This window comes from Egretta garzetta, unplaced genomic scaffold (genome assembly GCF_000687185.1).
Source record: "Egretta garzetta isolate BGI_Z169 unplaced genomic scaffold, ASM68718v1 scaffold75, whole genome shotgun sequence".
Lineage (NCBI taxonomy): Eukaryota > Metazoa > Chordata > Aves > Pelecaniformes > Ardeidae > Egretta > Egretta garzetta.
The window spans coordinates 1,684,490-1,697,030 of NW_009259589.1; the positions used below are offsets into that span (position 1 = coordinate 1,684,490).

Consider the following 12,541-nt stretch of genomic DNA (forward strand, 5'->3'; position numbering starts at 1 on the left):
ATGTAACTTTTCTAATACAATGCATCTTTAACCAGAATCATAACTATATACTTTATATGACTTTCAAACTGATCTCACGTCAGATCACTTTTCGAAAATATGCAACTAAAACTTTCCAGAGCTGTTTCAGGACAATACTGGTTATTACTTCTTTTACATACTTTCTTTCTGATTTGGTCTGAATTTTCTGCAGTTGAGGGCCTTTATATTAATGATGTGTTTATAATTCAAAATGGCTCATGAACCTTACCACAATTTAATACTAACTTGATGTTACTTATTTTATGACAGAGATGCTTAATCCTCATATTATTCATTAAACAAGGTTAAAATTACAGTAAGCAAGGCATTCTCTGACCGATTTAAATGACATACCGATACTTCCTCTTCTGCTGCAATATCCATATGGCTGTGAAAACTGGATCTGTCATCATCTTCATCCATATAAACTGGAGGTTCATGAGATGTCATGAAAGTTGAAGGTTTGAAAAGATGTTTATTTAAAGGATGCTGCCGTCTACTTGATGACTACAGTGAAAAAATGATATATTTTTAAAAACATTCCTTTGTGGTTATTTAAGTAATCCTCATCGATAAAACCTTGCCAGAAATTTACTCTATTGCACTAAACAGTCTATCATCTTTCCAATTATTTTTAGTTAAACCTCTCTATCAGAGCCTTATACAGCTGGAGTTTTTCTTCCCCCGTAACAACTGAAATCAGACGAACAGCACAACACTTCTTTGGTAAGAACCCAGTAAGAAAGAGCACTTACCATAAAAACCTTACCATCTAAATAAAGGAGATGGACAACAATAGAAAAACAGAAAATAAAGCTGTTACAATTTTGAAGACTGAGAACCAAAGTGCAAAGATATTAAAAGACTTCCAAGAGTCATGAATAGTGTGAGTACAAGACTGAACGAAGAAGTAGTTTTGCACAGATCCAAGATCCGAGAGACCAGACTGTGCTTTATACTTATCATCTTCTTTTATTAATTTGTGCCTTAGAATATTTAAGTCTAGCCTAATTGTCCAGATTTCCTTCCTAGTCCAGGGAGAGAAAAGACAATTCATTCCACCATAAAGGAGGCTTCTAAGAGTTAGAAAGAATTGCTCTCTAAAGGTTCTTTTTCATTGCCACAACTGGAAAAGTAACCTAAAAAATGTTAGATGAGATAAATTACTCCATTAGTGTATGTCTAAAACCTTTCAACTTTAATGCTGTCTGAAGGTGTAGAATGCATGGCAGTTTTAAAATAGATTACTTAAAGGCACTCAGCCCCTTGTTACTTAATCCCCAGGGAAGAATATTAACTATCAAAAAAGAATAATTTAGGGTGAATGAAACTGACTCAACTTTTTACTTAGCTACTTTCCAGACCAGCATTTTGACATCTTAAATGTCATATCTTATATTCCTCAATTTAAAGAAAACAGTGTGAATCAAAATCCAGAAGTATGAGAAGCGCTTTTTTTAATTATCATAAAAGAGAAGATTGTCTCACACTGTGTCTAGCTTCTGTCATACAGATAAAACATAAGGAATATTTACAATAGTTAATGCTTTCTATTTTCATGCAAGACTTTTTATCCCAAAGGTTCCTAAATCAGTTACAAACCTGTAATACTGTAATACAACCATTTATCTCTAAAGACAGATTTAATCTCTGAAGAGGGATCTAGCATTATTTTACAGTTGTGCACAGTTCAAAAAGTAAAGGCAAAGATGACACAAATTATCTTAGATGGAATGCAGCTATGCAGACGGAAGTACAACAAGGATTTGAGACTAGACCTATTCACTCTTAAGGGAAGAGAGAAAGTCTGTAGTAACAACTGGAAGCTGGTACCTCAAATCTGCAGAACCACGGTGCATAGAATAAAAATGAGCATTTTGTTCTACGACTAATGTACTGTCCATGGTGTTGAATTTTTCCACCTTCTGCCTTATGACCACTGACTTCCTGTGTTTTGTTGCTTTTCTGGTTTCCTCTAAGATTTCACACCCCCCCCAAAATACTTCCATTTATAAGCTTAGATGGTATTTCAGCTTGAGCTGACACAGTGATTTAAATTTTCTGTTAACAGGAAACAGACCTGCATTCAATACTCTATCTGGAATTAAGAAAGGAAAACTGTGTCTACATTTAAATTAGTAGCACTGTTATGCATACAGTTATGACCTAGGAATTTAACTAAGGATTTGAATTCTCTTTTTAACATGACTCTCCTTCTGCTGAAGAATGAACTAAAATAGTACCTAAAAGCAGACAGTTAAAAAAAAAAAACCACAACATTTTTCCTGAGGGAAATGTATCTTCTGGATTAAGCTTAAAAGCAGGTGCACCATTGATATTATATAAACATTAAATTGAAAATTATAAGCCATAATTGAAGAACTGGAGCCCTAAATCTCTGATTCAGTTTTATTTTCACCAGTAGCAGATGATGGTTATATAGGAAAATAAACTGATGCATCCTGTTTAATCTCCTGTATCACTTATCAGAAGAGACATTATGCCATATGAGGAGATATACACAGTAACTTCAACAAGATGTTCAAGAACTGAATAGGCTTCTCACCTCCCCAGTAACCATTTAAAAAAAGCATCCTGGGCAATGCAAATTTGGAGAAATGCAAGCACCTTCTTGTGAGGCATCCTTTTTGACACAATTATTTACATTAAATAAAAAATAAAATAAAAATAAAATAAATAAAATAAAAATCTGTTTTTTATTCTCCCATAGCTATGTGCTTTAATTATCAGCATCCCATTTTCATACTTCTGTTATTGGCAATAAAGCAGACACCACAGTTTACAGCGTGCGTGCATAATCAATATCAAAATAAGGACGAGCACAGCATAAGCATGACCCAGGCTTCCAATACCCCATGCATTTCCTTTCTGCCACATCATGTTATCTCCACTGGAGACTTGGGAGTAACTACAGCCTGGTACAGTGCTGTCAATCTGTGCTCTAAGTAGACAGCTATATGAGCAGACTGAGTGCTCAATTCCCCCAGACACACTATTTGTTTGATCTTTTCATCTGCTGTATTTCTTACGTGGTATACAAATATAAAACGGAGACACTACCTTAATACAAACCAGGGCACAATGACCTTACTCTTATGACTTGGCAATACAGGTATGAATCATACTATGAAAACAGATGCAAGTATTAGATTTGTTCTACATATAAGCCTGAGAAAAACCTGTAGGATGGTAGCATTACCATTGTAGTATGAGAATGTTAAGAATTTTATAAACAATGTTTCACTCTTGATTATGATGTGTACGCACATCAGTGGGGTAAAGAACTTTATGGATCGCTGTTCAAATTAGTGAAAAATATGGTGAAATGTCACATGTACTGATTAAATATTCCTAGTATTTACCAAATAGCTGCCTGGCAGCATTGCTCACATTATATAATAACAGTCTTTCCAAATAAAACTAAGAGGAAAGACGAAAAGACATGTGACTAAGGTCATTTAAAACAGTAAGATGACATAGAACTCAAAGGTTTATAATTTTCAAAACTAAATTTTCGATTTTCCGATTAGCCCCACAGTATGGTAAACTGTACAAGTAATTTAGAGTTCTAACAGATGATTCTCACCACAGTATTTAAGATATTAATGTTTCCAGCTGTTTTTTTGGTTCTTCTGCCAGAAAGGGCTTTTCCAACAGACAAGGCACCAGACAGAGTCATGCCTGCACCTTCCCTGCCTCTGTTTATAGAGCAGAATAATAGATTAAAATCCTGGTGAAAGTAAAATGGCATTACCATGATGGATGACAAACTGGAAAGCCTCTGATACAAGCACTCCTTGTTTGCAGTAACTTCAGAGAATACTAGGAGACAACTGGGGGGGTGTAATATTTAAATCATTAGAGATGGGCTGTGGTAGATCTTTTTATCAGGCCCCTTTGGCAGTAACTTTTGTTCCCAACCTTTCAAGGAACTAAATCTGCAAATTTGCCTTTTTGCAGAATCAATATAAGGCTTACTCTATTCTTAGTAAGAAAATATCATGGACACCTTGATGCAAAAAAGTAATCTTACTCTACGAAATGCCATTGGAACAGGTTTTGAAGAACTTTTGTAAGCACAATGGTAACAAAAATAAACCCAACAAACAAAACCCTCAAAAAACCTGAGACTGCCTTCTTCAAATGCCTAGGGTCCTCATTAGTACCCAAGAGTACTACGTTATTTAAATGAAAATATAAGACTATTCCACACAGAAATCTAGACTCTTTTCTTTTGCAATTTAAGAGGATTTCTCAGGACCATATTATTTTCTCATCCATTCCAAGATCAAAAAAGCACTGTATTTTAATGGTCGTTTACACGGCCGTTCTATTTTAATGGTTGTGTATGTTGCAAATCAAAACAAGACATGACATTTCAGTCTTAAGCCTATGCTTGTGCTAATTCAGTATGCTCAGTTATACATAACTTTCTTTGTTTTGTTAATTAGAAGATGACTGTTCAATATGAATTATAGGGCTCCTTATCTTCTTCCAACAGGGTTCTCATTATGCTCTTCCAGATCAATTACAGTAAACCTACAAATGAGGAAAAAGTACCCTAAGACCAATCATTCACCCTGTTAGTTCAGCCTGCAATCTGACTGCTGTGCTCACTTTTCTGACACTTCATGTCCCCGAGATCATCCGAGAGAGAGTTAATTAAGAGATGTTGATGTGAAACTGGAATAACACCCAACTCACTCTACAGTGCTAATGGCAAAAGAAAAAGATTACTTAATTAGGTAAGAAATACATGCAAGATGAAACTAGTTAGCAAGAAAGCGCTAATTAAGACTTAAATCTATTGAAAATATTAATGATGTAGACTCAATTTGCACGTAAACGCAAACAGAAATATGGAATTTCTACTGTAATAATGTCTCACCTTTTTGGAGTATAAATATAAGTTTGGAGTTCTTCCTGGAACTGGAATACCAGCTTTAGTCAGTTTAATAAAATATTTTTGCACTCTACTGGCAACCTAGGAAAAAACAGGTGACAATTAAATGTCAAATGAAGTGTAACAGGCCTTCACTTCAAAGTTTTCTCAGCATTGCTACACTAGTACAAGGACCAGAAATCCCCATTTTCTACTTTGCGACAACTACTCTAACCATTACCTATCTTGCAATGCTGCATTTCTAATATTTCCAGACACTTTGAAGGCTTTCAGAGAAAAAAAACTACCCTTGTTTAAAAGTACACAGGAAATTAGCAAAAATTGTGATAAAGGGAAAGAACCTTAGTAGTTTGTTACTTGCTGAAGCTTTCTTAAGAATGACAGATAAATAATGTGTAGTTAGCATACAGAAAGTACTTCTACATTTTATTTATTAAATAAGCAGATATTTTATTTTTTTCAGGTATGGAGAAATACACCTGTAAGTATAGATATGATCAGAGATGAGGTAATCTTGTATATTGAAATACTTAAATATACTTTTACCTGAAAGCATACAACTGAAATAGGAGAGATTAGAATACTGTGATCACAGAACATCAGCATTTTTCACTTCTTGTCAAAATGGAGAAATTATGTCATTTTAAGGGAAAAATCCCAACGAGTCAGATGCAGAAGCACTTGGTGACTCCACATCTGTGCCGTTTTGTGGATCTAGGCCACAGCACAGAAGTAATTCTTCTGTCTGTGAGTATTAAAATGTCTGCCCATTCTAGAGTATTGAGGTGCAGGAAATTGGGCACTCCAGTGTAACTCAATCTGAGAACAGTTGGTGTCACTATGCTTGCTATACAGAATTAAATGCATGCTGTCAAAATCCAATGAACAGCTAGGTCTGGGAGCTTTGTCATGGGCTTTGGGGCACTTTTAAAACCCTGTATTTGAGAAAGAATAAGAGTTGCATTGTTATTAGTGAAATGCAGGTCCTACTATTACATTTTTAAGAAAAAGTGATTACTGAAAAGATACTGGATTTTAGTATTTACTATTGCTATTTAAAAAAAAAAATTACATCTACAAATAAATATTCTGTGAATTTCTACGAACTGCTAGGATGCAGTGACTGACATCACTACTACCACAGCACAAGCACTCAAATAATCCCAAGCAGTCAAATCTTTTTTCTAGCAAAATAAGTTTTACTAATTATGAACATTATAAAAAAATAAACCTTTTTTAATTCCTCAGTTTATGAACTGGATTTTTGACAGAAAAAACCCTCAAATCAGAAATAAATTACTTAATAGTTTGCATCCAGATTTCTCTTTAACACTTAAAAAAACCCAAAAAGTAAAGGAGAGGTATTACTTCAAGGTTTTACTTGTTACCTGCTTTGCTGTTCTATTTCCCAGTTCATCAGCTATCTTCTGCCACCGTCGGGACTCTACTTCCTCTGGTGGATACTTCAAAAGCAATTGCTCAAGTTTTTTCTAAATCAACAGGGGAAAAAAAAAAAATAAGTCTTTCCTAGTAGAGTTATGAGTTATCAAAACATGAGTATCTATGTACACGTGACTGTGAACTTCTAAGTGCTTTAAACATTGCTACACAATTTGCTTTTATTCTTATGTATGTTACCACAGCTACAGAACAGAAGTTTCCCATTACCTGTTCCTCTACAGTCCACAGTTGGTTAAAAGTTTCAGGTTTGGTCTCATCACAAAGTCGTCCTCTTATCATCTGCTCAAATACAGTATATAAAATAGAATACGAGTTTAGAAAAAGTACTGTTAGGATAACTTGGTTTTAACCCTTTTCCTACCTAAGTAAAACCAAAACCGAGCCAAATAAATGCATGAAAACTTGAAATAAAATTTGCCTAAGTCCTCTGATTTGAGTACATGAACGTCATCACCAACATTAACATCTGAAGTAACAGCTAAGATTACCCACATACCCATACTAAAACAAGAAAAAAAAAATCAGAAGTACATTTTGTAAAATTTTATCTTTCCTTTTGTAACAACTACCTGCGGACGACTGTTTGTAGAACCTTCTGGACCATCACTTAAAGGCAAGACAGAGTATGAAATAGACTCTCCATCCTTCTTGGGATCCAAAGGACTTTTTGGTCTTGCAGGTATACCTACTATGAGCAACACAAAAAAAGGAATTATTAAACCTCCACACTAGTAATTTCTTTCTTGTAACATATGCCCACTTTCCTTTTACCTTTGTCAAAAATCAGCTTCACTCTCCTACTGTTACGTTTTCGGTTTTTGAACTCTCTCTCAAAGTTTCCAAGGCTAGAGGTGTATTGGTCCCAGGTAATCTCAGGGAGCTGAACAACTCTCTGAGGATATGGAAGACCCATATCAACCTGAAAAAAGAGTGAAAAGAAATATTTAACACAATTGTTGTATATCCAAACAAAAAACTACGAATCCTGAAAAATTATGAAAACCTGATACTGCTTTTTGGCTAACACCAGTATTCAAAATCAGAATTTTTAAAGTGCCATGCAGCACACAGTCTTTTTAATGACAAGATATCGTTCAAGAATAATACACAACAGTGCATATAAAATATGCAGCGGCATGGTCAATGATGGCTTATTGAGCATAAAAATTGAAAGCGTATATTTCACAGTTGAAATTGGGTGTTTCTGACTTTGATAGCCTGTTACTGTATGTCTTCTATATCCTGTTACTGTCTTATTTTGTTTAAACACACTGTTTGCCCAGGGTCTGTACCTTTCTTAACACAGAAAACTATAGGACTCAAGAGTTTTATTGTCTGATAAACTTAAATTCCTCCCATCAAAGAAATCAATGTATATTTTACACTGATTTTTTTGCCTTCTGCCTAGAACACAACTGTTGCAAAGCTCACCACTTTATGTAAAGGTCCACCTTAAGAGTATCATTCCTCTGGTTTGGATACAAAAATACACCAGATACTTCCAACTAGCATTAGCATTTCCCCATACAATGATTTTCAAATGCAACACTATTACATCATGTGTGCTATTTTCTCAAAATTTAATGGAAAGACAACTACTGAAACCAATGGGCTTACATCAGACCTTTCTTTAAACCTAGGTCTCTACAAACCTAGGAAAAGAGCAGCATACAATACCTACTTCATTCTTCACTGAAATACAGTATGTTACTACCAGACTAGAAGGTCAGGCATATTTGTCACTGGTAGACGTAGCAGCAAGAAAATATTCAAGCTTTAAACATTTTTTCAGTATCCCTGTTACCACTTTTGGTTTTTAAAGCTTGAAAAGAAAACGTTTCCTTATCAAAATTTCTTTTCCTCCACCAGACAATATTCTATTATGTTATCCAGAACTCAGGTAGGTTTTCTAGTGTTCATTTTGGGTTTAGGCTATGAACTACGTTTCCTGCTCTTTAAAAAGTACCCTACCAAATTCACTCATAGCGCATTTAATTTCTCTGTTAAGAAAAGTTATGAATTCTTGATCTGATGCCTTACTATGAAGTAGTTCCAGTCTTAAAATACCCACATTACAATTAGAAATGTAAAGAATCCATTTCTACGTACCAAAAAAAGGAAAGAAAGCATATCTAATAAAATCACTGAAGACCTATGTCTTACAGATTTAATAAGCAACGGGCCATTTTTGCTCAGCAGAGAAAGGATTTTAAACTCATGTTTATGCAAGTATATATAGAATTCTCTGACTTCAGTAGGCAACGAATTACTAGTTATTTAAAAAAAAAAATATCCAAGAAAGACTTAAGAAAAGCCCATTGAAATACCTTCTTCTGGAGTCTTTCCACAAATCCAATAGGATCTTTCAGTGCTTCTCTCTGGTGTCTGCCTAAACTTTCAAGGTCTTGAACTGCTTGAGTACGTTGAGCCTCGAGTACAGCAATCGTCTGTAACAGTCTCTGATAACTACAGAGACAAAGGAAAACATCTCACTACATTTGTATTTAAAAGTAACACCCCCATAATCTAAATACTAGCCATGATTATCTACTGGTATCTACCACATTTCATAGCTTATCTGAAACAGATCATAGACATTTTTACTGAATTATATAAAAAAGATATCAAATCTAATTTATCTAGTAGATGAATTTATATAAACCCATTAAAAATAGATTTTAAATTCCCAGTGATTTCCTTTAAATGTAAATTATTTATTAGCTAAAACAATATGGTATCAGGGACAAGGTATTAATATTCGATAGGTATGACCAACAAGCTTTGCTTACAAAGTTAAAAAAAACACAGACCCAATGACCTAATTTCTCTTCCACTTCAAAATCAGCTTCCTTCTACCCCAAAACAAGTGACTCTACCACAGAATTTTAACATTTTGCCCAACCACCCACAGGCTGGACAGGAATGACTTAGAAACTGTATCTAAACATTTCATATAACCCTCACCTCTGAGCAGAATGAGCATCACTTATGAAACATAATAATAAACCAAGGAATAAGCAAATTCTAAAAATACAAAAGATATTCCTCTAAGAATACAGAAGTTGAATGAAAATATCAGCATACCCTCAAACCTCCCATCCCAGATGCACACACAATTCTGATTTTTCTATTTAACAGATACATTTGAAAGTCACTGAGGTGACTATCATACCTGTACCCAATAATGTATGCTTCCCAAACTGTTTCCTTTAAAGCACACTCAGAGTCAGGAAATAATACAATATTGTAACACAGCCCTTAAAAAACAGGTAATGACATTTAATACCTTTTATATAGCTTTATAGTTACAGTTGTCCACTTCAGTTTCTGAATTATGTAGTTACTCATGGCCACTGTTGTTGCAAGTTATTATGCTATCACCTTTTTTCATGAAAATGTCTTCCAACATTTAATACTGCAACCATATTTTAGTGCAGTGCAAAACGCAACCTAACGTATACTAAAATTGGGTAAGATCTATTCACTACTACACCATTTCAGTAAATTTTTTCTATTCTCTTATTGCTAAAACAAGCCTAACACGATGAATTCCACACGTATTACAGAAAAGATCCAGAGGTTACTAAGCTAACGCAAATTTTTCAATTGGCTGCACTGGTAAGTAGGTAAGGCTTTACACGGAGGGAAGTAAACAGCCTCAAGGCAAAATACAGGCTTTGTACCATCAAATATTTAAGTTTCTACCTAGACATTAAACTGTTGCCTCCTGTGAAAAAGGGTAGTTTTCTTTCCACTCACATGTAGTATTTGAAAACACAAAATATAGCCATACGTTCTCAAGTTTGAAACTAAAACACCGAGCTTGTTTAAAAACAGTAGGATACAATTCTGCTATGAGTTTATTATTATTTAAATTTGTCTGCACGTATTCAAGGTTTATGTGCATCTAAGAGCTAAAATGCTTGTTAAATAGGTCATTAAGATTGGAACAGCAGTGGAATATTTTCACTACTGGAGAAGTGCTCCAGTTTCTTCTAAGCAAAATACCTTTGCATAAAGCGAGAAAATGAACCGCGCTATTCTTGAACAGGTGAAAAACAAACTTCAGAAATGACTTACAAAAGTAGTGAAGGCACATCAAAATTGGCCTGAGACAACAGCACAGTTCAGCTTGTTACAGGCTTACAGGAATCATCTTATATAGAATTAAGATCTTTATTCAGTTTTTTCAAATAGCATCTGATTACTGCCTAGCTTTGCACGGGGCAACGCTCAGGTGGACTAACAGCACTGCTTACGCAGAAGCCTGCCTTGCATGCTCCCAAGAAATGAAACATAGGCAGGCTGCTAATGTGTTTGATGTAGATGCAGCTGTAACAACACAGAAGAGCTGAAGGATATCTGGGGAGATGATCTAACCTGGACAACAGAAAGCTTTTTTCTATCAGCAGGTGCTAAAACTTCTGTACAAGACTCTGGAGTTAACTCTAGTCATGGTAACAGAGGCTCAGTAGCACAGACAAAAATTTGCATCTAAGATGTTAAATAAATACCTGCTTGTCTTTTCTTGAGCCATTTTACCTCATTTATTCAAATTGTATTGAAGGGATTGCTTCCAAATGAAATGGAAAGAAAATAACTTCATTTAAAACATTTACATATATAGAAGAAAAAAAGCAACCAAATGCTGGCAATTTAGATGAAGTGCTGATTTAATGACAATTCACATGTGTAAAGCAGGGGAAGAAATCATCTTAATGAGGTGGCCTTAGATAATGAAGTCTGAATGGAAAGAGAAGAAATTACATTTGGGGAGAAATAACAAACCAAGAATACTGAACTCCAATTACTTCCCTCGTTAAAACATTCATGTGACTTCATGAAGTAATCACGGACTTGAAGATAAATGGTTCAGAAGCGATTACCTCTGGTCTTCATGGAAATACGTAAAATATTACAAGAATAGCAGGATCCTTCAAAAACATGGCATGTGATGTTGATCTGTGGCTATATAGCACTATTATAATGAACTAATTCAGAAGAGAAAAAGGGGTTTTCAAGCAAACGGTTCAGACAAAAAGACTTCCTGGCACTTCTTTATGCCTCCACTAAAGAAACTATTAACTTGGAGCTATTTACGTTAACTTCTATATTAACTTTTTAATAACCATTTTTTTTAAAGTAACCATTATTTAACTTCCATAACTTTTAATGAATGAATATATTCTGAAGCACAGGAATAAGTGCGATTTTATCAAGTGAATATCAGAAGTATTGAAATGCACAAAATGTGCATTTTGGGGTCTTACATTGCCAAGAAAAACCTGAAAATACTAATCCTGAAATGCACAGTTTGCATATTCCATATTCAGGTACTTCAGATTTGCTGCAGTATTTCATTCTCTCCAAACCACTGCATGTCCTTTTAAATTCCAACATGACTTTTTAACTGAGTATATTATAATATGTCTGCATATGTTAAGTTTTGAACGCCTACTGTTTTCACAGGTTTGTACATGATTTTAGTTCTCTGGCCCTACATGACTGTAATAAAGCCCAGTATTTCTCTAAAGAAGCAGTAAGCCAAATAACAACACACACATTGAACACTTTCTTAAGTCTCTTGTCTGTTCTAGCTTCTTAGTCTCAAACTAACATAATATTTCTGCCGCATTAAGCAAAAGACACTGTGCATAATTTCCAGGACTATTTAAAAAAAAAGAAAAAACCCATGGCCGACAATTTTACTATCCATCTTCCAAGGTTCTTTGTAAATAAGCACAACAATTATGATTCAAACTACCTCCCGCAGTTGTGCTAGCATTCTCCAAAACTGAAAAAGCCTAATGAAGGTAAAAAGAAAGTAACTGGAACCTTGCTCACTAGTCTGCTGCAAAACTGGCTCCATCCTTCAACGAGGCAATCAAAGAGCAACCATGTCTAAATTATCTACCTACAGTTACATTATTTTCTCTGAAAGATCTGTGAGGAATTAGCAAGGAAAATTATCTCACATCCTCTGCCAAAACAAATTCATAAAACTAAAAATTTGTAATTCAAGTAAACTTACACTCAGTCGTATCCCCTACACTGACTGAAGTTACATTTTCTCAGTTCTAATTACTAACTTGCTAGCACATACAAAACTGAAGCAGTTTTCTTTGTAGGAAAACT

The 12,541-nt window shown here is 34.7% G+C and overlaps 1 protein-coding gene across 3 annotated transcripts in view; it reads right to left on the bottom strand.

Annotated features, from left to right (window-relative positions):
• Window positions 1-12,541, bottom strand: part of ZZZ3 (zinc finger ZZ-type containing 3) — a 37,007-nt gene that overhangs the window by 7,751 nt on the left and 16,715 nt on the right. The window contains exons 4-10 of one of the 3 annotated variants that reach the window (XM_035893532.1): window positions 8,734-8,872; window positions 7,178-7,325; window positions 6,976-7,091; window positions 6,614-6,685; window positions 6,334-6,435; window positions 4,931-5,026; window positions 376-528 (exon numbers count right to left, since the gene is read on the bottom strand). In XM_035893532.1, coding sequence (XP_035749425.1) covers window positions 376-528; window positions 4,931-5,026; window positions 6,334-6,435; window positions 6,614-6,685; window positions 6,976-7,091; window positions 7,178-7,325; window positions 8,734-8,872 — 826 coding nt within the window. Of the gene's footprint in view, window positions 1-375; window positions 529-4,470; window positions 4,582-4,930; window positions 5,027-6,333; window positions 6,436-6,613; window positions 6,686-6,975; window positions 7,095-7,177; window positions 7,326-8,733; window positions 8,873-12,541 lie in introns of those variants that run through there. The other 2 variants (XM_009637989.2, XM_035893533.1) reach the window with 2 other exon arrangements.